Consider the following 24,151-nt stretch of genomic DNA (forward strand, 5'->3'; position numbering starts at 1 on the left):
ATGAGTGGAGCGGAGGGTGTGCGCTTCAGGCGGGCGGCTATCCGCAGGAAATCCAACCTCGCCGCCGTCCCGGACACTGCTTACAACGGAGCAGCGCCCACCTGCCCCGTGGGGGTCCCGCTGGGGCCGACCGCCCGGAGGACGCCTGCAGGTAATGGCCCTAATAGTCACTTCGGCCCTAGCCCACAGCCGGGGTGCTAGCGGGCGGGACTGGGGCCGGGTTGTCCCGGGGCGACTGGGCACAGCGGCAGCTCCGATGCTGCCAGGGTCGCTCCGCCGCGTGGGTTCGGTGAGGGCTGACTCCTGTGGCCAGCTCCCACGGGCTTCCCCTGCCTGTTCGCCTGGCAGCGGGCCGTTTGTATAAATACACGGTCGTGTTTCCTCGACAAAAGGCAGGGAGGAGGCTCACTTGTAACCAACTTTTGCCGTGCGTGCCCATGCACTGCAGAGCAGGACTCGCGCGAATGGCCGGTGGGCGGCCGTGGCGGGGCCACTTCTTGGTGGGGCTGAGCCTGACGGGGGAGAGCAATCCTGGCCCTCGGAGCTGGGGGTAACTGCAGCTCAGCTCAGCTCATACTGTTAGCCCCCATCTCGGCATAGAGTGTTCTCAAGTTGTACTTTTAGCAGCTCTTAGACTGTCAGGAATTCTAGAATGGTTTGGGTTGGGGGGGACCTTGAAGCTCATCCAGTTCCAGCCCCTCTGACATGGGCAGGGACCCCTTCCTCTAGACCAGATTTCTCAAAGCACCATTCAGTCTGCCCTTGAATACTGCCTGGGATGGGGCAGCCACAGCTCCTCTGGGCAACTTGTTCCAGTGTCTCACTACCCTCACAGTAAACAACTTCGTAATATCTAGTCTAAATCTCCCCTCTGACACTTTAAAGGCATCCTGCCTTGTCCTGTCACTGCATTCCCTTGTAAAGAGTCCTCCTCCAGATTTCTTGTAGCCTCCTTCAGGTATGGAAAGTTGCTTTAAGGTCTCCCCAGAACTTTCTCTTGTCCAGGCTGAACAAGTTCAACGCTCAGCCTGTCACCATACACGAGGTGCTGCAGCCCTCGGGTCGTCTTCATGGCCCTCCTCTGGACTCAGCTCCAACAGGTCCGTGTCCCCATTGTGCTGGGGGCTCCAGAGCTGAATGCACTACTCCAGGAAAGCACTTTTCCCTCCTTTGGCAGACCCATGTCTGACACCTGCCCTTCCCCAATGCCTCTTTCTTACCTTGAGCAACAGACTTGTGTTAGACTTGTTTGACATGTTTTGCTCTAGGAGGCAGCTGCTAGAACGTTAATGCTGTACTATTAAGAGACTGTCAGTCTAGGCTGGTTATCTGTGTTACCTTGGTCATGCTGTAAAAATTAGCTATCATGAAATCCAAACTTCAGGAGGTTGTGTTTTCAAGCAGGTTAATGCACACACCCATTCATATGTCTAAACTTCTGTGATATGACAGCAGATGTGACACGCTGTGCTCATGCTTGTGACATCACACCAGCTTGGTTTTATGCATGCAGAAGGACACGGTGTGTGAAATAGTCTCTGATATCTGCTTGTTATGACATTGGGAATGATGACGTGTCAAATACAAGGATGGGGTGTTTTGCCTGGGGGCTGTGTTTTCACTACTTACCAGGCAAAAGGCCTGCTTTAATTTGATGATGAGTATGCACATACAAAAACAGATTATCATGATGGTCTTCATAGTGTGCTTTATTTTAGCTCTGGATATGTACATGAATACACAACTTTTTATTGGTGGTGTGATTACCCCCCCAAGGCTTTACATTGGCAAAGAGGAATTGACAGGTGTATTTGTAGTATGTAGACTTAATGGATTTCATTCTCTCATAGAGGTATGCTTACAACAGGGTTCCCATGTTTTCTATTAGTTTCTATGTTAGTTTCATTGGACTTCTGTTGTTACTATTAAGTTAGACTTCTGTGTAACAGTTTCTTACTCTCTATAGTCTTTTATTGTTGCTCTTTTTACCTGTGCACACACCTCCACTGAATTACTTCTATTTACTAAACATATGCCCAATGTATAGCTTTTCAGTGTGAGCATTCTTCAGGGTTTTGGATGGCAGGAAGGGTCATAACAAGAGCAACATGCCCCTTATCAGTTGCACTGAAATAACCAACTTCATAGTACTTTCCTGCATCATGATTGCTAAATACGATTGCAAGATGAAAAACTCACAAAATTAAGGTAAGGAAATGAACCCCAAAGATATGGGAAATAAAAGGGAGGTTTGGGGATGATTTTGGGCTTTTCTCATGTAGGTACATAAATCCTCCCTTTTTTAATTCATCATAATTTTAATTCATCATAATTTTAATTTCTCCTAGAAAATGAGGTGAAGAAACCTTGTGTATACAAACAATCTTAATTCTGTTAGTGGGACTTTAGCTCCTTATTTGCTCCTGCTGATGGCAGAGGACACTCTGGCATGTGTTCCAGCACCCTGTAACCCCAGCATAGCTTCATAGCCTCCCTCTCTGTTCTTTGTAGTTAGAATATGACTGCACTGGCTTCTCTTCTGCAAGTATAAGCTTTAATCCCCATGTGTAACATGAAGCTGTGTGTGTTCTTTCTATCAGGAAAACACACAAACCCAACACTCCCCAAAACTCAACAGCAGACATTTACATTTTTTTGCCTTACAAAATGTAACTGGATTTTAAAGGGGTTTTCTGATGTATACTTTTGACCTGCTTGAAAACCTGCTTGGAAGGAGGAGTTAGTGTAGCCCACATATCTCCAATGATTGTGTTGTGAAATATGCCACTTACTTACATTACTGCTTGGGAACAGGACTCAGGCAGTTGTCTCAGATCTGTATCTGGAAAGAAACTGGAGAAACTAGATGTTTTAAATGAGCTATATTTGCTTACAAATACATTAGAAAAAAATCTAGATTATGTATATGGCAGGCATATAAGATCTCAGACCAGTAAATTGTGTGCTATTCAGTGCAAAGACTTAAGACCTATTAAAACTCCTGTACACTCAAGTTTCCTTAGAGCCTTTGACATTGGCCTGATAAAGTAGGGAATGTCACAGGTTTTCTGTGCTGTGAGGCAGAAGTCCAGGGAGTATTTTCATTCTTGGTGTTGTCTGAAAACATTTCTAATGCTGAAATGGGCTGTGTAAGTTCCCTTTTCAGCATCAGTCTTTTATTGTGAATTACAATCTCTTCTGACTTCTAACAGAAGAATCTTTCTGCTATTCAGCATACTATAGTCGAAATCATTCAGGTTCATCATCATGTGCAAAATTGCAATTGAGTTTTGTTAACATATGAGTTTGAAAAAGCTTGGTATGTTAAACTATCAACAGGACAAAGCAAGAATTATTTCCTGTTAGAAGTTAACATTAATTTAAAGGTTTGAACAAAAGAGTGCTTGAATCTTCAGAGATACTTTGAAATGGCTGGAAAATGTCGAGGCTGATATATGGAGACAGTTCAGAGAAGAGCATTGAGTGGAGTAGCATGATTAATAATCAGTTTTTGAAGGGAATAACATGTGGATTTGGTGTCCTTTTTTTTTTCTGCTAAATTAGAATTCAGAGTTGATGCTAACTTGAACAAATCTTTACTTCAAATGCATCTATGCATATTAACTCAAAATCAACTTTCTGCCAAGAAACAGCTGCAGGTTACTGCTTGATTGTTCAGCATCTTTCATAAGCCAAGAGCTCTGCAAGGTGTGAGCAGACTACTACTTTGATTCTTCATGGAATTAAGTTATCTGAGAAGGTTGTATCTCCTTTTAGTGGACTTGATTTAGCTGTGAAGACATAGCTCAACACAAGGACACAGTAACTTGATTTCATAGCAGGAAATAGCTTTTTTCTGCTGTTCTATTCCTTCACCTCTGTCCTTACTGCGCATAGAGTAGGTTAACTTTTGTGCCATTCAGATCTTGCACTGGTTCCTTGGCTTTGTTCACCTAGGTGCAAATTTACACCCTTTCTGGACTGTTTTTTTGTTTTGTTCCCTTTTTCCTAAATGTATGTCTTCTGGCATTGTACCATATGTTGGCAGTCTCAGACATTGCAGTGTGCCTCTTGGGGAGCTGAGGTAATTTGCATTCAGGACAGCATTCACTGCAGTAAGGTGTCTGCAAACCCTGACAGGAAAAAAAAAAAGTCCTCCACTGCTACTGTTGTATCTCTGCCTGTTAAATGGATATGATTTTATGGGATTATGTTAGCAGAACTTCAGTAGTCTTTTGGGTTTCCATCTTGCAGTGGGAAATAACTAAATGAAGCTCTAATAGCATGCTGCTCTAGTCTATGAAAAATGTCTTTATTGTTCAGGGTGTTATTTAAAAGCTGGAATGACAGCTATGCCCTGCCTGATATTTTTTTTTTCATTGTTGTTGGTTTTGTTTTATTTTAAAAAATAGAACAATGAAGTTTGGACTATCATTATCCTTACTCCTGGCTTTGTGTTACCTGCTGCGTTTTGTTGACTGGTCTGCAGTGATTGAAAATCTGATTGCTTATACAGTGTGTTTACGGAAAACCTATAGGATCGTGAGGGCTAATCTAAGCAATGATTGGAATCTGTAGATGCATTAGAGACCCCTGCAAAAGAGAACGAGTTGCCTTACATGCTTTCCTGGTCAATGCAAGGATTTTTATTTTTTTTTTTTCTAAAGTTGAGATTTATCAAAGAGAGCTGATACTTAAAAAGTGTCTTAAAAACTTAGAGAGGAAGGTGAATATATAGGAAACTGCTTTTAAATATTCCTCTCCCTTAAGAAATGAGGGAAGGTATAAAAAATTGCTTTATGCAGAACCTGCATGAAAATACATTTTCCTGTCTGTTATTAGAGAGCTTCCTGTTTCTGTATGTCAAATTAATCCCATGTGCCTCCTATTGAAGCAAATGTGTTGCTTGAAAGTGCCAGGAAACAGGATTTAACTTCCTGAATATAATTTTACTGTATTATTATTCTTCACCCACTCGCCCCCAATTATTTAGGACCAAAATAATCTCTTTAAAGCCAGTAAGAGTGTACTGCTTGGCTCATAGACTATCCAGTACCAAAGTCACTTATATGTGTATCTTGGGTTGGCCTGGTGTGTCTATTTAGACCTTGCCTAACAGCATCTACTTTACCCAGTAACTGTTGTTGATCCTGTAATGCTGACTTCCTGGTGATCAGGATGGAGATTTCCTGAAATAAATTAGAATTTGTACTTGCTGCTTGGCTTGCTAGTGACAATACACAAAGGGCTTCACAGAAGAGTTACAAGGTGGCATGCATTTGCTGAAAATAACATAAGTCTGCTCCTTGCTGGAAACACTTCTTTAGGATATACACTGAGAGGGCAAAATTGCGGAGGTGCTAGTATGTGCCTTTCCTAAAATGCTTTTTAGGCATAGCTGAAATTGGGAAAGTAATACTTTGCACACAGAATACGAATTAGTTTGTTTGTACAAAATCACAAGAGCAGGATGTTTTTGCAGGTAAGTTAATAAATACGGTTCAGAGATTTCTGGCTTAGAAAAAGGAGAGCTTGCTTGAAGAATGTGTTATTTTTGAGCAACCAGAAAAACACAAATCTTGAGAAAGGGAGCTGTTAAAAGGAAAAAGTTATGATTTCCCTTGGCTATTATTTTGTGCCTTGGCTGTCAGTACCTGTGCTGCTTAAAACTCCAGTTGTCAGGCTTTTCACCCACTTCTTAAGTCATGCTGAGGGACTATCTTATCTCTCAGCATGTCAGTCAAAATCCAGTTCATAACTGGGCAGTATTTGAGCCTGTCAGTATGTCTCGGGTACAGTGTGATCTGTGGTAAAGCACTACAACGGCTGTATTCTGCACTGTTATGTCTTAAAGCAGTGTTACACATTTGCTGCATAAGACAATTTATCTTCCAGGATGAACACTTTGTGAGAAGAAAAAGAAAAATATGAAGCAAGCAAATGTTAAGATGCTTGTGAGCTTTTTCCTCTAGTTCTGTAAATGCTGAATAGATTTTCTTCAAAATGTTACTGTCAGTTCTATATTTTAATAAAATCACTGACCGTGAATCTAGTATCTGAGACTCCTTTTTCTATTGGGGTGTGTGTGCGTGTGTGTGTGTGTGAAATAGCTTTCTGTTCCAGTATGGGATATTGTATGTAATACCTCTCTTGAATATAAGGTGATCCAAGAAAAATAGTTACATTTAGATGATCAGAATGATCCCTTCCATCATGTTAAATCTCTGAATACACTGCTTCAAGCTCTTGATGGCTGAAACATTTTAATCATGTTTGCTGTGGAAAGTTCAATGTATTCAGGCCATTACCAACAAACTCCTGTAATTCTGACAAGGGGAGAGATATTTTTCTTTAGAGAGGGTATTCCCAGAGCAGTAGTAAGTAAGTAAAAGGAGGAAATTGAAAGAGGAATTTTTTTAGCTAGTTGCATTGGCAGTAGCATTTTAACAGAGATGACTTTAGCAGAAGAAACAACTTTTGAAATGAATATAGGGAAGAAGGATGGGACTATATGGAAATGTTGACAAACCAAGTAAAAATCAGAGATGTGGTCCTAGTGCACAAGTACACAGTAGTAAGGTGGTATCAGAAGATATGGAGAAATTAGTAAAAGCAGGAGAAAAAAATTAATTGCTATAGTAGTCTGCAAAACCAGACATCTAAAGAAATGTATTTTTAACAAGTTTCAGAGAAATTTGATGCCTCTGATTACACTGAAACTCAGTAAAATGGAGCATAAAATGGATTAAACTTGGAGACTAAAGACACTGAGTAGAAGGGGGGGGCAGAGCAATGAAATACTGTTAGTTACGAAGTGTTAATGCTAAAGCGTGTCACAGATGTTAATGTAAAATAAATTAAATAGCCTGGAAAGAAGAAAAAACATGTTGGAACTGTAATGCAAGATGTGAAATCCTGTGGTATATTCCTGGCTTCTGAACAGATGTCTTGCAGCAGAGATGATAATGCAGCTCACTTGCAGGTCTAACCATCCCTCTCAAACAGATGCTAGTGTGCCCAGATGTAGTATGCCTAGATGAGGACCAGGGAGATATAATGGTGACCAGTGATTAAAAATAATTCTGACTGATTCAGTGGCTGGATTTCTTCTGTCCTTTTTAAAGATCTGGCTTTTTATTAGTTGAGCATGTGGGAACAAACGAGGAATTAGAGATGTGTGCACGTCTATGGGGGTATGATATAATAGACATCACAGAAACATGGTGGGATGGCTCCTATGACTGGAGTGTTGGAATGGAAGGTTACAGGCTCTTTAGAAAAGACAGGCCTCGCAGGCTGGGAGGGGGAGTTGCCCTTTGTGTTAGGGATAGGCTGGAGAGTATGGAACTCTGTCTGGGGACAGGTGAGCAGTCCACAGAGAGTTTGTGGGTCAGGGTTAAAGGGAATATAGCTATGGGAGACATTACTGTGGGCATCTGTTACAGACCGCCTGATCAAGGAGAACCTGCGGATGAAGCACTCCATAGACAGATAGGAAAAGCCTCACGCTCGCAGGCCCTTGTTCTCATGGGTGACCTCAACCACCCTGACATCGGTTGGAAGGACGGTACGGCCCGGCACAAGCAATCCAGGAGGTTCCTCGATTGTGTGGAAGACAGCTTCCTTCTGCAAGTAACAGAGGAGCCGACAAGGAGAGGTGCCGTGCTTGACCTTGTGCTCACCAACAGGGAAGGGCTCATCAGAAATGTGACGCTCCAGGGCAGCCTTGGATGCAGCGATCATGAGATGCTCGAATTTGAGATCCTGAGGACAGTGAGAAGAGCGTGCAGCAAGCTCACTGCCCTGGACTTTAAAAGAGCAGACTTTGGCCTCTTCAGGAACCTGCTTAGTAAGGTTCCATGGGATACAGCCCTAGAGGGCAGAGGGGCCCAAGACTGTTCAAGGATCACCTACTGCAAGCCCAGGAGTGTTGCATCCCAACCAGAAGGAAGTGCAGCAGGAGGGCCAGGAGACCTCCTTGGATGGATAAGGAGCTCCTGAGGAAAATTCAAATGAAAAAAGAGGCTTAGAATAAGTGGAAGCAAGGACAGGTGGTATGGGAAGAGTACAGGGCTGTTGTCCAAGAAGCTAGGGACCAGGTTAGTTAGAATTAAATTTGGCTAGGGTTGTTAAGGATAACAGGAAGGGATTCTATAGGTACATAGCAAATAAAAACCAGACTAGGGAGAACGTAGGCCCCCTCAGGAAGCTCTTGGGAGAACTGGCTACACAGGATTTGGAGAAGGCTGAGGTTCTGAATGACTTCTTTGCCTTGGTCTTCACTGGCAAAGGCTCTGACCAAACCACCCAAGTCTTGGAAGGCAGATGCAGGGACTGTGAGAATGAAGACCTTGGGCCCACTGTAGGAGCAGAACTGCTTCGAGACCATCTTAAAAATCTGAATGTGCACAAGTCCATGGGTCCTGATGAGATCCATCCGCGGGTTCTGAAGGAGCTGGCGAATGAAGTTGCGAAGCTGCTGGCCATCATATTTGAGAAATCATGGCAGTCAGGTGAAGTTCCCGATGACTGGAAAAAGGGAAATATAACCCCCATTTTCAAGAAGGGGAAATTGGATGACCCAGGGAATTACAGACCAGTCAGTCTCACCTCTGTGCCTGGCAAAATCTGGGAGCAGATTCTCCTGGAAGGCATGCTAAGGCACATGAAAAGCAACAAGGTGCTTGGTGACATCCAGCATGGCTTCACTAAGGGGAAATCCTGCCTGACCGATTTGATGGCCTTCTATGATGGGGCTATGGAACTGATGGACAGGGGTAGAGCAGGTGATGTCATCTACCTGGACTTGTGTAAAGCGTTCGACACTGTCCCACACGACATCATTGTCTCTAAATTGGAGCGACATCAATTTGATGGATGGACCACTCGGTGGATAAAGAACTGGCTGGATGACCGCACACAAAGAGTTGTGGTCAATGGCTCAGTGTCTGGCTGGAGACCAGTAACGAGTGGTGTCCCTCAGGGATCGGTGTTGGGACCGGTCTTGTTCAACATCTTCGTCGCTGACATGGACAGTGGGATTGAGTGCGCCCTCAGCAAGTTTGCCGATGACACCAAGCTGTGTGGTTCGGTTGATACCCTGGAGGGAAGGAATGCCATCCAGAGGGACCTTGACACACTTGTGAGGTGGGCTGATACCAACCTTATGAAGTTTAACCATGCCAAGTGCAAGGTCCTACACCTGGGTCGGAGCAATCCCAGGCACAGCTACAGGTCGGGCAGAGAAGAGATTCAGAGCAGCCCTGTGGAGAAGGACTTGGGGGTGTTGGTCGATGAGAAAATGAACATGAGCCGGTTTCAGTGTGTGCTCGCAGCCCAGAAAGCCAACCGTATCCTGGGCTGCATCAAAAGGAGCGTGACCAGCAGGTCAAAGGATGTGATCCTGCCCCTCGACTCTGCTCTTGTGAGACCTCACCTGGAGTATTGTGTGCAGTTCTGGTGTCCTCAACATAAAAAGGACATGGAACTGTTGGAACAAGTCCAGAGAAGGGCCACGAGGATGATCAGGGGACTGGAGCACCTCCTGTATGAAGACAGGCTGAGGAAGTTGGGGCTGTTCATCCTGGAGAAGAGAAGGCTGCGTGGAAACCTCATAGCAGCCTTCCAGTATCTGAAGGGGGCCTATAGGGATGCTGCGGAGGGACTCTTCATTAGGGACTGTAGTGATAGGACAAGGGGTAATGCGTTAAAACTTAAACAGGGGAAGTTTAGGTTGGATATAAGAAGGAAATTCTTTCCTGTTAGGGTGGTGAGGCACTGGAATAGGTTGCCCAGGGAGGTTGTGAATGCTCCATCCCTGGCAGTGTTCAAGGCCAGGTTGGACGAGGCTTTGGGTGATATGATTTAGTGTGAGGTGTCCCTGCCCATGGCAGGGGCGTTGGAACTAGATGATCTTAAGGTCCTTTCCAACCCTAACTATTCTATGATTCTATTCTATGATTCATGTGACGTTTCTGTGCTAGGCTTCTGGTTCTGTTGGTCGGTCTTGTGGTACCCTGTGTGGTAGGAACTTCCAGCCATTGTAATGGCACCCAGCCTTGTAGCTGTATAATTACCTTTTAACTCTGTGTCCTGCATACTCATCTCTCCCTGAGGGCTGCTGGTGGCCCTGCTGCAGGCAGCTGTCCTAGACCCTGGTTTAGTGCTGCAGGCTTTCTCTGGACCAGCTGGAATCTTGGGGGTCTTCTATGTGATTTTGTTGGGGACTTTGTGACATTTGAGGTGAAAGTTAATGGAGGAGTTTCTAACTGCATCTTGGATATGTCTTCTGTTTCTGTGAAGCATGAGAGACCTCAGTCTGGAAAACATATCCTCCTGCCCGTACCTGGTGGCTTCTGGAGGTAGAAACGGGAGGGAGTGTCGAGGTCCCTGCCACTACTGCTGGTTCTAGCTGAGGATCCTGACCTTACCTGTCACTGTTTCAGACTCCTAGGTTCTCTTCCACCATGAAACAGGTTATTTTAAATAAAAAAATGAAAGTTAGAGTCTCCATCAGACTTGACTTAACCCCTCCCTATAAACTGCCTGAATCACAGCTAATAAAATTTGAATGTAAATTTCTTTCACAGTGTTTTGTCTTGCCTCAGAAGGGCTTGATGACAACTTCTTGCAATGGGTAATGAGAGTATTTTTCCTCTTTGCTCTCATATGCCACCAATCACTATCTGGTCTGTGATACATGTTTCGTAATTGAATATTAAAATATGCATTACTTGTATTAACATCAGTAACAGGAAATTAAACTTACTAACTACATTCATCTTCAGAATTAGTGATTTAAGAAATCAAAACGAAGACACTGATGCAGAAAAAAAATTAATTCTTTTTGACTGAATTGAAACTTTTTTTCAGTTTTATGCAGTTATGCTGCTAGCCTTTTCTTCAGTTGACTCTTGCCGAAACAGTTCTGTCTTAATAACTGTACATGCTGTACATTCCTTTTCAGTCTGACACTAACTTTTGTCATTAAGAAATTACCTGTCACCTCTGAGGGTAGAATCCTTTTGTACTTAACTATTCTCCAATGGGCTAGCAATGCTATAGCATTCAAGAAAGTTATGGAGGATGACAGACACTGGAGGATGGTTTTCAAGAGTTCTTGGGGATTCTTCTTATTTGCCCATTGAAAGCCTATAGCTTCTTAATTCTTAAAAGAGAGGGCTTTTATCTATTTAAAACTAAAGCTTGGAAAATCTTGGGTGAAAATACGATTCTGTGGGAAGCTTTGCAAAACACCAAATTTTTGTGGTGTATACAATTAAATGAGAATTGTGATCAATGCATGAAATTATTCAGCACTTCTGTTTTGGCTTTTTTATTTCTAAATATGGAACTATGAATTTTATTAAGAGGCATTTTAAATTTGGAAGCAAGTTGCATGTATTTACTACTAAAAACAATTGTCCATTTTAAAATATAGAGCAGTTGTTAATACAAAAGTTTAATTTGACTTTCATGAAGTTCTGGTAATCTCAGCCAACTGTTCTGTAATTACCTTCACATTCTCTTGAGTTATTTATGATAATGCAGTAAACAGTGTTCTCAACAATTTATTAATCTGTATTTGATCCAGTGGACAAATACCCACACACCAGGCTTACAAACAAAGGGCATGCTAACACCTGAGTTGACTTTTAATGTGCTGTTTGGACACTGCCAAGCTAGGTAAGGTAGCAGGAGATAATTGCTGTAGTGTTTTTTGGTGGTTAAGTTGAATAGAAAGGGTGTAAGCAAATCAAGGCACAACCACCCAAGTGGTTGGTTGTGCATATAATCTATTTCTGAACTTCCTTATACCTAGTCATTGTAATGTAGCAAGCACGGAGGATATTGTCAGAATAACATTCCTGACATGCAGTCAAAGTGGGGGAAAAAAGTCATCCTATCTGCTGTGTATAGTCAGCAAGAGACGTGGCTGGTATTGACATGGGTTGCACTTGGTGTTCAACTTCAGTGTGGATAATTGGCCCTTTAAGTGTTTATCTTATTTTCTGTGTAAGGACTGTGTGTGCATAGGATGTATTAAAAGCTTTCTGCTCATAGAAATGAGAACAATATTGTTAGCGTCGAGACAAACACATAACCACCGGGATGGTTATATGAGGTGCTTTATTGAGGCGCTGGGAACCAGGGTTACGCACCCAAATCTGGTTCCAACTCCCGTCACATCGCGTTCACAATTTATACACTAAAAATTTCATCACTAATACATATTCAACACAGATTACATCATTGACTAATACATATGCATCAAGGATTGCTACATCAGTCTATTACGATATCAGCCTCTTCTGCGCTTGCGCAGCCCCCCTCTGGTGGTCGCCCTGATGAAGTAAGGAGTCTTCCTTAGATGAAGTAAGAAGTCTGCCTCAGGTTGTCCTCTTCACCTTTTCTCTACTTGGCTAGGTCCCAATCGTCTTGTGGACGTTAGCATTCTCTTATCTTCACCAGGATGCTTCTGGTATGCCCTTTTTGGCTATCTTAAACTTAGGTTCTGCTTGGGTAGAGTTTTACAATACATACTTCCCTAAATACACCCATACTCCCCTCACCATATATAGTTATGTTAGCTCTTGCTACCAAGACTACCATCGTAACATTTAGTTACGAGTAACTATGATACAAAACGGCAAAGTTACAACGTCTTCTAATATACAAAGCCTTACTATTGATTTATAAATTTCTCAAATATAATCATTTTACTATTTTATATGATTATTTTATTGTAAAAACTTCACCCTTTTCTAACAATATTAGCACTGTGTATTAATGGAATTTAAAGGTACCTCAGAACCCAAATGACTTAGCTCTTCCAAGGATTTTGATAGAGCTTAAACAAACAAGTGTCTGTTCATCCTAACTGTGCAGAATTATTACTTCCTGGTTTTAACAATTGTTAACTTTTAACAGTATAATCTCTGCTTTTATCATGTGGCTGATAACAACTGTATAGTCAATTAGTTTTATGTGGGGTTTTTTGGTTGTTTGCAGCAAATGCAGTTGAACTGCAACAAAAATCCTTTTTTTGTTGTTTTTTGTTTCCTTGTTTGTTTGTTTTGGGGCTTACCATTTTAAAACCTGAGTAATATTGGGATGTTTGTGGTATGTAACGTACCGTGAATATTGCATCCTCTGTTATTTCTTAAATGCCATTCAGCAGTTGTGTGCGACTGGTTCCTTATTAAAACTAATCTTAATTTGGTTATGCGCCTCATAAAACTTACAGAAAATGTTGGGATAGGAAGGTGATAGGTCCTGAATGAAAAAGGAGAAAAAAAAGAAGGAATTATGTAGTTGTGCATTTCTTACGATTCACTGATTTAAATATTTGCAGCATTTAGAAAGCTGAAAAGTATTTCTAGAAGTCTCACGTGCCTCAAATTGTCAGATTACTTCCCCCCCCCCAGGGTTAAACACTGATGTTTGAAGGCCAAGCCTTTATTGATCACTTCTGTTCTATTGGGGTCAAGGCACACACATTCAGCATTCATCTGAAATAGCATGTGGTATTTGACAACTGTGAGCTGGAGCATGAGCCTCTTTTATGAGACATCAGAAAACTTTCACAGTCTTCTAAAACTTCTTTGATACAAACAATTCACTCTTATTTTCTGAAATCCATTACTTTTGCTATGGTTTTCTGAGAGAATATTAAGGTAGTCCTTTCAAAAAGGAAAGTGGTTTTAGAGCTGACAAGAAAAATAGCCAGTGTCTGGAAGACACTGAGTTGGTAATGCTGCTGAAGTATCTGCATGGGGATCAGCTCTGGGTCACAGCAGTTGAATGTAACTCTGTTCCAGTTAATGTGTCTGGTCACGCTGTAGTGAATACTCAATTATAGTGAAGTTACAGATTCCAAGTCCTCACTTGCAGAGAAGTAACTGTACAGCACTGCAAATGAAAACTCAGGTTCTGTTGTTCAGGCCCAGAAAGTGTCGTAAGTGCTCCTTTGCAGCATCAGGCTTTCCAGTTGTTTCCTTTTGCCTGGAGGTACTTGGGACATATTCTGCAGATCAGGAAAGAATTACAGAAATTTCCTATGTAGAGTGACATTTTGGAGAGAGTCTGCTGAGGGAAAAGAATCCAATTCCCTCTGTGCCCTGTGCTGTAGAGTACTATTGCTCACACCAATGCTGGCTTTTTAATTCCTTTCATCCCAGGGAAGGAGATTAGAAACCTAGGCAGAAATAACTGACTTGTGCTCTGTGAAGACTATTGTAGTGCATATTTTTAGGAGTCTATTTTTAGTGTTCTACTAGGCTTTGTTTTCTTGTAAGAAAGTATGTATTGGAAGTGAAAAAACATTCCTGCCCCTCTGTGCTTTCCTTACATTCATTCTGAGGTAGTCCTTCATGTCACTAATATTTGGGCTGCCTTTGTGCCCATGTACCACCCTGTATCTGTAGCTTAGAATGGGAATTGAGGGATTTCTCCAAGTATTCTTCCTCCCTCAAGAAAGTAAATGAAGCAGCTGTTTGCTGTCAAGTGTTAGCTTAAGTTTCAGGGGAAAAAAATGCTTTTTCACTATGAAAAGTGAGAATATATCATCTTTGCGAAGACTGACAAGGACATCAGTGAGATGATAGGCAATGCTAAATGTGGGAAAGGCAACCAGAGCTGGCAACCGAAAGACACAGAGCTGAGGTATGTGAGGTACTACAGTTGGATTTTTTTATTGTTTGATTCTTCTTTTTGGTAGGTGTGGAAGCACAGGTTGTTTGACGTTAAAATACAGTGTTTACAGTGGCTTAGGTCATAGAAGCAGAATCAGCTTTCTGATAAGAGTGTTTTCCAGGTACGGTACACAAGGGGTTAGAAAAGGAGAAGCTATTTAGTAACTGGAAGTAAGGAGAGAGGACTACACAAGCTGGCTGCATGGTGCTTGAAGACTTTATCCTAAGGATTGTTTCTCTTTCAATTTTTGTGGTGTGTGGGCTTACATTGAGAGAAGGCAGGAGAATTCTGATAGCTGGTAAGTATTTGAACTTTAAATGAAACTTGTGCTTCACAGCTAGCCACATAGAATAAAATTAGGTGATTGTGCTAATGATGAAGAACCTCCATTCTTACCATAAGCTCTTGAATGACATATATTTAAGCAAATAGAAGCAAATAATCTATGTTTTTGTGTGGAATACATACTGTCTTCTTCCCCCCCTTTTCTTTTTTTGCTCTATAGGTGGATGTTATAGCATTGGATGATCAGCTGTTTAAATTATAATTTATTATTTGGAGAGTGTGTTCTTTAACTGCAGCATGGTTCCTGTTGGTGTGTGTTGGTTTGGTGTTCTTTTGGTTGTGGTTTTTATCTTTTAATCCTCTTGTTGAAAACCTTTTTTAAAATACATTGAATTAAAATCTTCTAGCAAGTTGGAGGTCAGTGTGAGAGACCGTAACCTTGATGTTGCATGCCAATTGAGAGACCTCAGTGTTATGTAAAATAGGTCTGAGACGCATATATTGGGGATTTTTTTTGTTGTTGTCATTGAAAAGGTTGTGTGTGGTTTGCCACTGAAAGAAACTATTGTCAGCGGAAAAAGTTATTATTATTTTTTTTAAATCATTATTATTATCATTATTATTATTGTTGTTGCAAACAACGAGGCAGTGTTTAACCATTTGGGATATACTGGCAATCTACACAAATATTACCTAAAAGTTCCTGGAAAATAAGGAGCACCTTCAAAAGCTGAAGTAGAAAATAAGGAACTAAAAGTTGTGAATAAGAAAATATAAAGGTCTCTGAAAAGAATGTGTCTAACACTAGGTGTCTGCCAGCTCATGATGCTCTCGCTGCGCAGACTGCTTCAGACAGCTGTGGTGCTGCATTGTTGTAGCAAAGGGACTGATTTCTCAATGCGTTCGCTTTGTCATGCAGTTGTTGCAGTATAGGTAGTTCTTCCAAGGTGCTTTTGTTGATAATCAAAAAATATTCTCTGTGTATAACACTCAGGTGGCCAATCTAAGCACTAATGTTATTTAGTAGACTGTACTGGACCTAATCTTTATGATCTCATTGGGTATGGACACAGTTTGGACATAAGCATTTGGATATGGTTCAAGTATTAAACCTTCAATTGTGTAATGGTTTGTGTTTGTGGTGTTTTATTTTGTTCTTGTCTCCTGACAGTAAGCCTATGTCATGGTTTAAGCCCAGTCGGCAACTCAGCCACACAGCCCTCGCTCGCTCCCTCTTCCTGTTTTACTGTTTTTCATTTTAGCAAGTAAAGGTCGGGAGCAGTGCCTCTTAGCTACATCTAACTTGATTTTTTTAACTCCAGTTCATTCAGAGGCTTTCAGTTAATATTTTTTGTCTTGCATTGGAAATAGCCATATCGTCTGTACGTTTATGGAGTAACAGGGAAAAGGGCTACAGAAACTGAGGTGATTCTTCAGGATTATCTGCCTGCCTACCCTGTTAGCACAGCGGCTACTGCAAGCATGTGGCCAAAGGTAGTAGACTGACACAAGTCACCAGCTTTTTCAGTATTAACTTTGGAATATTTCCTGTTGATGATCAGGCTTTACATCAATGTACCATATTAAATTTGTGTCGAAAATGTAAACTGAGTGAATTTTGCATGTTGAAGTTAATAGTTAATTTGTCTGCTACTGTAAAATAATCTCATAGATTATAGGCAAGTTTCTAGCAGCCAGAATTTCATATCTGTTTTGATTGCTGACTTCTTTGTGATAACTCGACAAAGTGACTTGCATTTGTCTGTTACTACTGCAATCAAATCTAGAAATATATCAAAAGCCTCAAACATTGCCCAAAGTCGAAGTTTTCCCTTTCCAAATGGTCGCCTCAGCTGTGCTTTTATCAGCGCTATGCAGTTGACAGTGTGCTCTCTGGATGATTTTTCTGCAGGTGAGCTGAAGGACAGTGTCTGCCTCAGCTGCTGCCTTCTGCAGAGTCTCAAGGTGCCAGTACATGAGGCAGCAGTTTGTGTGACACTGGAGCTTTGTCTGCCAAGATTCTTCTCCTGTTAGTGTGCTCTTTCTTCACAGCCTCCTCAGCACAGTAGAAACAAAACAAACTCCTTCTGTTCTGAACAAGTGGGATGAATAATCAAAATACAATAATCTGTTTTGCAGAATGAACACTTCTCATTTGCTTATGTTAGATATCATGATGAGACACAGATACCTTTGGGTACAACCAGAAATTACGAAAGAATTTACTGCCAAGAATTCAGTTAGCAAGCTCCTGTAGGCTGCCTTTTTTATATATTTTTTTTAATTCTGATATTTTCACTCCCATAATCATTATAATGAAAAAGAAATAAATTGAAGAGCCTTTTTTGCATAGCATATTGAGTCAGGGAGAGGGGTTTTGATATGACCTTAAACTAGTTTGTTTCTTCAACACATTGCTCACTGTGGTTACTTTTCCTTAGCAAAAACACCATAGAAAAGCCTACTCTTTCACTGTTTGCTCCTTATTAACTTGGAAAATGCAAGGACTTGTGGGGTGACATTATTTTGTTGGGTTTGTTTGGTTTCTAAATGTTATCCTGTTCCCTAATCAGTACTTAGCAGACACATTTAGGAAGATACAGGCAAAATATCTTTTTGAAAAGATGCATAATGTTTGTTTCCTGATTAGTGGAAGAATGTCTTCATGTCCTTTCTAATTCAATTGTCTGATTCAATTGACTATATTGAAATAGATATAATATCTATTATATTAAACAGGAGGCAGGCGTGGACTTCTATTAATTCTAATGTAGGTGTTTGAAAAAAAAAAAGGCACACCTGTGTTTTACAACTCCTTAAAGGTGAAAACAAAGGTAATATTTATGCTAACCATGAGTTTTGAAATCCAAATCTGTATTTAATTCAACCTCAGTTAAGGTAATTTTAACATAAATGTAATTTATATTTCAGCAATTTTATTCAACTTGAGTTTCTTTCAAAACTTCAGCCATTTTGGTTTACACACAGAATTGTGCCTGGCTGTGTTGGAAATGTGAAAATTCAATATTAGTACATGGTGCATATGGAAATCTAAAATACAAGCAGCTGCATATTGCTCTTTATTGACAAATATCAGTAAAACATTGCACGAGATCCAGCGGTATTTAGGCAAGTCTTGACATAACTGTTTAATTCTGTATCAGTACACAAACTTAGGTGGGGATCCTGCATTTACTATGCTTAAAGCACACAGGCAAAATGAATGCAGTGATTTCTTTGACTTCATGTTTTAATGGAAAACAACCTTATTTCCCTCATGACAGCTCCCTGAATTCTCCACCAGCTTCTACTAAAAAAAGAATAATAACTTGCTTCCTTGCTGGAACCAGAATGCAAAGGCTGTAGTCTGGTTTATTCTCTCTTCAGTATGTTCACCACAGCAGCTATATACATACTGAGCAATAGGGAAGGTGAGCTTTAGATGTCGTACTGTCACATTTTTACAACTCTTTCTTCTGTGGGGTGGCTGCTGTCACCACTGTGATAGTGCTGTGCTCTGATAGCAGGGGCTACTGCAGTATTTCCAGTTGGCTGTGATTCAGCAAAGTTGGTCTGTTTTACCCTTTTGATTAGCGATTATGTGCCTGTCTTACAGATTGCATTTTGATATAGCAGTTGTCAAGGGGCATCATTTTAAATGCCAGAGAAGCTCCTTGGAGGTTCTGAGCTTTTCATGCCCAGTAAAAAAGGTGAATTGGTAACAATGCTGGTTGTATATGGAGTGCTTGTGACTATGGAGGAACATATTCTCTGATGGATTACAACAGGTCCATGTATCTGTGAGTACTAGTATCATCCCATCTGTTACCAAACTCTTTTGCATACTTCCCTGTATCTTTTCTTATGCGTATGTTGAGATGAAGCTCCTCACTCATCATAGCTTTTTAACAAGACAAAGACAGAAAGCTGACTGATATGGAAAAGATCTGCATTCAAGGTGAATGTCCATACATTGAGCTCTTGAACTCTTTGAAATTCTTGAGTATTGACCTACAGCCAATAAACTAGCCTTAGTTTCTTTAAGGTTTACTTTAACTGTGAATCATTTGCAAATACTCTGTGCCTGGTAATGCCACGATTTAATAGAAATGGTTATGCTGAGGAAATTGGTAATGTGATATGAAAGGTAAGCAAATTTTTACACTGTCAGCTATGTATTTATATTTAATCAGACCTGCTCTTTTTCTGTGTTCAAGGTGAAAGAAATATGACCAGGTAAAACACAGGTTTGTTTCCACAGACTTAATTCAAAAGGTCTCTTTCTTTCACCGGTTAATCTATGATTAATGATAGAATGGTTACATTTAGCAGTACTATAGCACGTTAGTTTTCTATCCTGAGTTCAAATTCTAGAATAAGAACAGCAATTCACCTTCATATTTCTTTCTTTGTGAGTGGCTAACATAGAGCTGGAGATCCGTGACAAAAATTTGGAATTGAGGATAAACTGCCTATAGAAATAAATAAAGATGATTATTGCTGGTAAAAGACCCTTAACCTTTTTGTGGTAAGAATTCCTTTTGCTATAATCCCTGCATTATCCTTTTCATGTCTGGAGTGCAGTTATTTATCTCGAATAGTGAAACCTTACTGAAACTTGGTTTTGCTTTCTGCTTCTGTGGCAATAGATGCCCTTACAAAAAAAGCAAGTGCGAATGAAACCACCTTCTCCGTTTTCCCAGCCTCTGTGTAATTTAGCACTTCACAGTTGCCTTTAGAGACTTCACTGAAAGCTTAGTGAGTCCTGCTCTGAATTTGTCAGTGAATCTGCTGATGGCTGGCAAAATAAATGTCTCAGCAACTCTCTCTTTTGTTCCTCCTTACAACTGAGCAGCTACCAAGAAATTACATACAAATTAATGGCTCTCTTTTTTTGGTCATAAGAAGCAGATGTACTTGCCAAGTGTGCTTCCATCTAAATAACAACAAATGATCCCGAGGACTATTTTGTCAAATTGTAGGCCAAAACACTGGATCCTGTACTATATCATGTCCAAAATTAGTCAAACCGTCTGAATCGTGGATTTGAATTAAGCATGCCACTATACTAAAGCCACTCAAAAATTGTACTTCATCTATCCCAAGTATCTCTCTCACTGCCCACTCCAAACCTGACTGGAAAAGTCAGTCTTGGTTTTACTAGATCCTCATCCTGAGTGATCAGCAGTAGCCCTCAGTATGGTGACTGTAATTCTCTAGATGACATGGAACAGTCTGAGATCAGTGGCACTGTGAGCTGACCATTTCACAAGACTGAAATTCTCTATTTGTCTGCAGTTGGAGATTGGCTGGCTGCTGTTAGATTTCTGGGATTTCAAGTGAGAACTGTGGGGTATTTTTCACATGAAATGGAAAACCAGTACTTTTCGTTCCACTAAAATAAAAGTATTGATATTCCAAACACCATTTTTTTTCATGCTTTAATTTTTTAAAAGAACCAAACCAACTTATTCTAGATATCCAAGATTTTGATCAGATACTGGGTGTCTGTTGCTAATATAACATCTAAATTTTGATTTTATTTTCAAGCAGTTCTGAATAGCTGTAATACAGTTTTGAAAGGATTGAGACACTTTACAGCTTATTTCTTCAAAGCTGAGATGTTTTCCTTTGTATGTTCTCAGTCATATTTGTATTTTTCATCTCGGGAGCAGATCATCCACCTGCAAATTTTTTTTTTTGCAAATATTTCCTTTGATAAAATATTTTTCTTACATATTTATCATAGTCTGTATGATGAATATAGTTTTGTCTCCAGAATTCTCTTCTATGCAAAAGAAACCTTAAAGGATCAGTAGTAGCCCTCCCTCTCTTTCCAAAAAAAAAGGAGGCAGCTACTATATTGTATTTAATGCAATATTTAATTATTAATATTTAATACCTGTAGCTTATTGGACAAGTAAGTGTTAAAGCTTCATATTGCTGTATAAACCACGCAGACTATGGTGCACAAGACTGAAGGTGATGTTTCAATATATATTTTTAGGGTGCTTTCACACCACAGACTATTAAGTTTAGAGAAACAGGAACTACATAGCTAGCTATCACTTTCGGACTGCTCTGCTGATACTGAGACTGCTTTAACAGCATTGTGTTAAGGAGACATCCTTCAAAACACTGACCTGGTACACAATGAATACAAGATGCTTCAGCATAGCAAGGCTATTGCAAAACTGGTTTATACAATCTCATTACTAAAATAATACTTGTGGAACCAAAAAAAAAATTGAAATCTGTGATCTCTTTTATGTCCTGGATCTCCTACAGAAATAACTTCTTTCTTGAGTTAAACAACTGGAGTAAGATAAGGCATATTTATGACAATCTTGTAAGCATTTCCAGTGTAGATGCCTTGTTTTAAAGATAAACTAGCAATGATCAGGCACCTTAAAAAGACATTGCCCTCAGGTACAAGTGAAAAAAATACCACTTGTTATTGATATCAGTTCAAGCTGTCCTATAGAAATGATAGATAATATCCAACAGGCAATGAAGTTGTTCTGTAAGGAATGATGAAATGCAGTCTAACAAGATGTTCTCCTGGCAAGTACAGTAGTGTACTTTCCATTAATCCAGACAGGCTTTTGATATTCACTTATATATGTTGTTCATGCACAGTGCAACAGTAAGAAAGGAGGAGTGTTCTGAGCTTGTGTTCGTCCTTGCCATCTTCCTGTGCAACCCGAGATAGGAGCAAAGGAAAGGATATATCAGATGGGAAGATTAAAGCTCTCACTTTGAAAACCCAGAATATTCATAAAGTAACTGAAAAGAGCAATATTCTGGTGAACAAAAGCTCTCCCTCTTGTTTTGGCCTTAAAAGCCACAAAAGGAAATGAAAGACATCGAGCCCTTCAGCATGTATATTGTGCAGCCACTCCGGGTGTCAACATTGAGGGTGTGAGCAGGAAGTCAGCTTGGTGTAGAAAGAAATACCTTTTGACCTAAGGAGAAGTGAATCCATAATTTCTTAGCAAATGCTGTCAGAGATTTTCACTGGTAAGTAAATAAATTACTGTAAGTAGACAAAAGTGCTTCAGAATAGAAGGGTATGATACAAGAGTCATAATTTTCCATAGATTTAGCTAATGTAGTGGCTATTTAAGCAAATAAATAGGGATTTGTTACCTATAAGCATTGGGGGGGGGGGGGGGGGGCTGTTAAGCTGTATTATATTCTGCTGACAGTATTATTCAGAATTAAAATAGCCTTTTAAATTTCTGCCTGTAGTGAGTTAGGATTGATTATCTATTTCCGAATCATGCCTCGGGAAAGCAAAAGTGCAGTTAATCAGAATGTTGTGAAAGCAGGGTTGAAAGTGTTCCGTTCTACAGCCAGGATTTTCTGTACAAATGTAGTAGCTAAATAACCTGGTTTTCTGAGGTTCTGAGTTTCAGCTCTTCTGAAAATCAGTTCACTAGTTTACAAATCTAAATCCTGCAGCTGTATTTCTAACATTAGGCGTGCAAGCCAACACATTCAGGTACATAATCTTTCAGATTATATCAGTAAGTACATCCTTAGGAATTGTGGCTGGTTTTGGAAATCCAACAGAAGCACATAATCTATAAAAAAGGTTTGCCTGCCCCTTTTCAGAGTGGTAAATTGTCAGTAAAAGCAAAAATCTAACTTGGGCAAATGGCATCCGCAGGCAGCTGAGGTTTGTGCTACAGTGAAAATGTAAGGTCTAGAATGCAGTAATTAGAGAGGGTAGTCAATACTTGTTAATGAAGGCAGTGCTTGTGATCTGTCATTGAGGGGAGAAAAACCAACACTGCCCTTCCTGTGGTGCCTTATTGACCTGCTACAGCAGCTGCTGTCTGCTTGCATGGCTCATCTCATCCATGGAGTAATTGGCATGCTTTCTTTAAGAATAAATAACCTATTTTCTAAAAGTGCTGGAAATTATTCAGGAAAAATGGAAAACACTTAGGACTGCAGGGGCTATGTCTGGGTGCATTATGTGCATGCACAATTCCAAGGTTTTTTGGTGGGATATAAAAGCTCCAGTAGCTGCCTTTTAGGAACAATTTTTCCTTTCCTTTTTTTTATGTAGCTTTGATTTTTCTTAAATAGATCACTCTAGCAGCGTTTTACTTCTCATAACTTGAAGGAGGGGCATTTAGTTTTTGAATGGCTTGCTGCTGTGTAAGGATAAATGAAATATGAGGTGTTTGGCAGACAAGCTTTAGAAATTCTTTGTGTGATTTAAAATCCTCTCTGAGAAAGACTACTGTGTAATTCCATTAACTGTATGGCATGCCTGTGCAGTAGCCAGGCATGTTACTGCCCTTGAATTTGCATTTTGGCCACTCCTTTCTTTCCCCATGAACTGTTTTCCCACTTTTTTCCTGGGATGCCAACTTCTGTGGGGTGATCAGGAGAGTCTGCTTGTTGCAGTAACCTCTTCTTTATTGGAGCTGTCAAAGCAATTTTGCCAGCATCAAAAATTGAGAAAGGGTTTTTATTAGAAAATGAATCTTTGCATGGCATTTATTTTAAGGCTATTCTAAATCTGGCTTAAGATGAAGAACATGTCACTGAGGTCTCTGTTATGCTATTTAGTTCCACAATTACAGAAGAAAGTACCAGAGATGGAGAGCTGCTCCTTTTCCCATGAAAGAGGAAAAATACTACTTATTTCCTTTTGGAGCAAGGTAAATGAAAGAGAACACTTTTGGGGATCCTTCTGTGAAGCATTACTAAATAATTTTAACCCGTTTTATTCAGGGTAGGTATGCTGCCGTGAGGAAGAAAAACTAGTAAAAGGCCCTAATTTTGTTTCTTCAAATTATGCTTGTTATGCTTATCAGCATAATTTGGTAGTGATCAAGGCTGTTCTCAGAACCTCTTACAGCATCCTATAAATGTGCTGAGTTAGGTCACAGTATAGCACAGTACTCCCAGAGCAGCTCCACATAAAGCAAAATGGCCCGACTGTGCTGATGTGTATATGGATTCACTGCTTTAAAAAAACCTTCAGATATTGAAAATATTTTATTTCTCAATCCTGACAATAGTGACTACTTAAAATCTTATTAGTATTTTAATGGAAGTCTTTTTGGAAGTGACTTACCATGACTGCTCTAACTTAACAGTTGCAAGGTTGTACAGTGCCAGAGCACTGGTGCTGGTGGTGGGCTTTAGATTG

The 24,151-nt window shown here is 40.4% G+C and overlaps 1 protein-coding gene across 1 annotated transcript in view; it reads left to right on the forward strand.

The window, feature by feature from the left end:
• The window catches only part of FGD4 (FYVE, RhoGEF and PH domain containing 4), a 109,354-nt gene continuing 85,203 nt past the window's right edge, over positions 1-24,151 (forward strand). The window contains exon 1 of the mRNA XM_057427912.1: positions 1-151. Within this exon, the coding sequence (XP_057283895.1) occupies positions 1-151 (151 nt within the window). The remainder of the gene's footprint in view (positions 152-24,151) is intronic.

The sequence above is a fragment of the Pezoporus wallicus genome, unplaced genomic scaffold (assembly GCF_028554395.1).
Source record: "Pezoporus wallicus isolate ANWC-B61680 ecotype Strahan unplaced genomic scaffold, APGP_CSIRO_Pwel_v1 contig_2908, whole genome shotgun sequence".
Lineage (NCBI taxonomy): Eukaryota > Metazoa > Chordata > Aves > Psittaciformes > Psittacidae > Pezoporus > Pezoporus wallicus.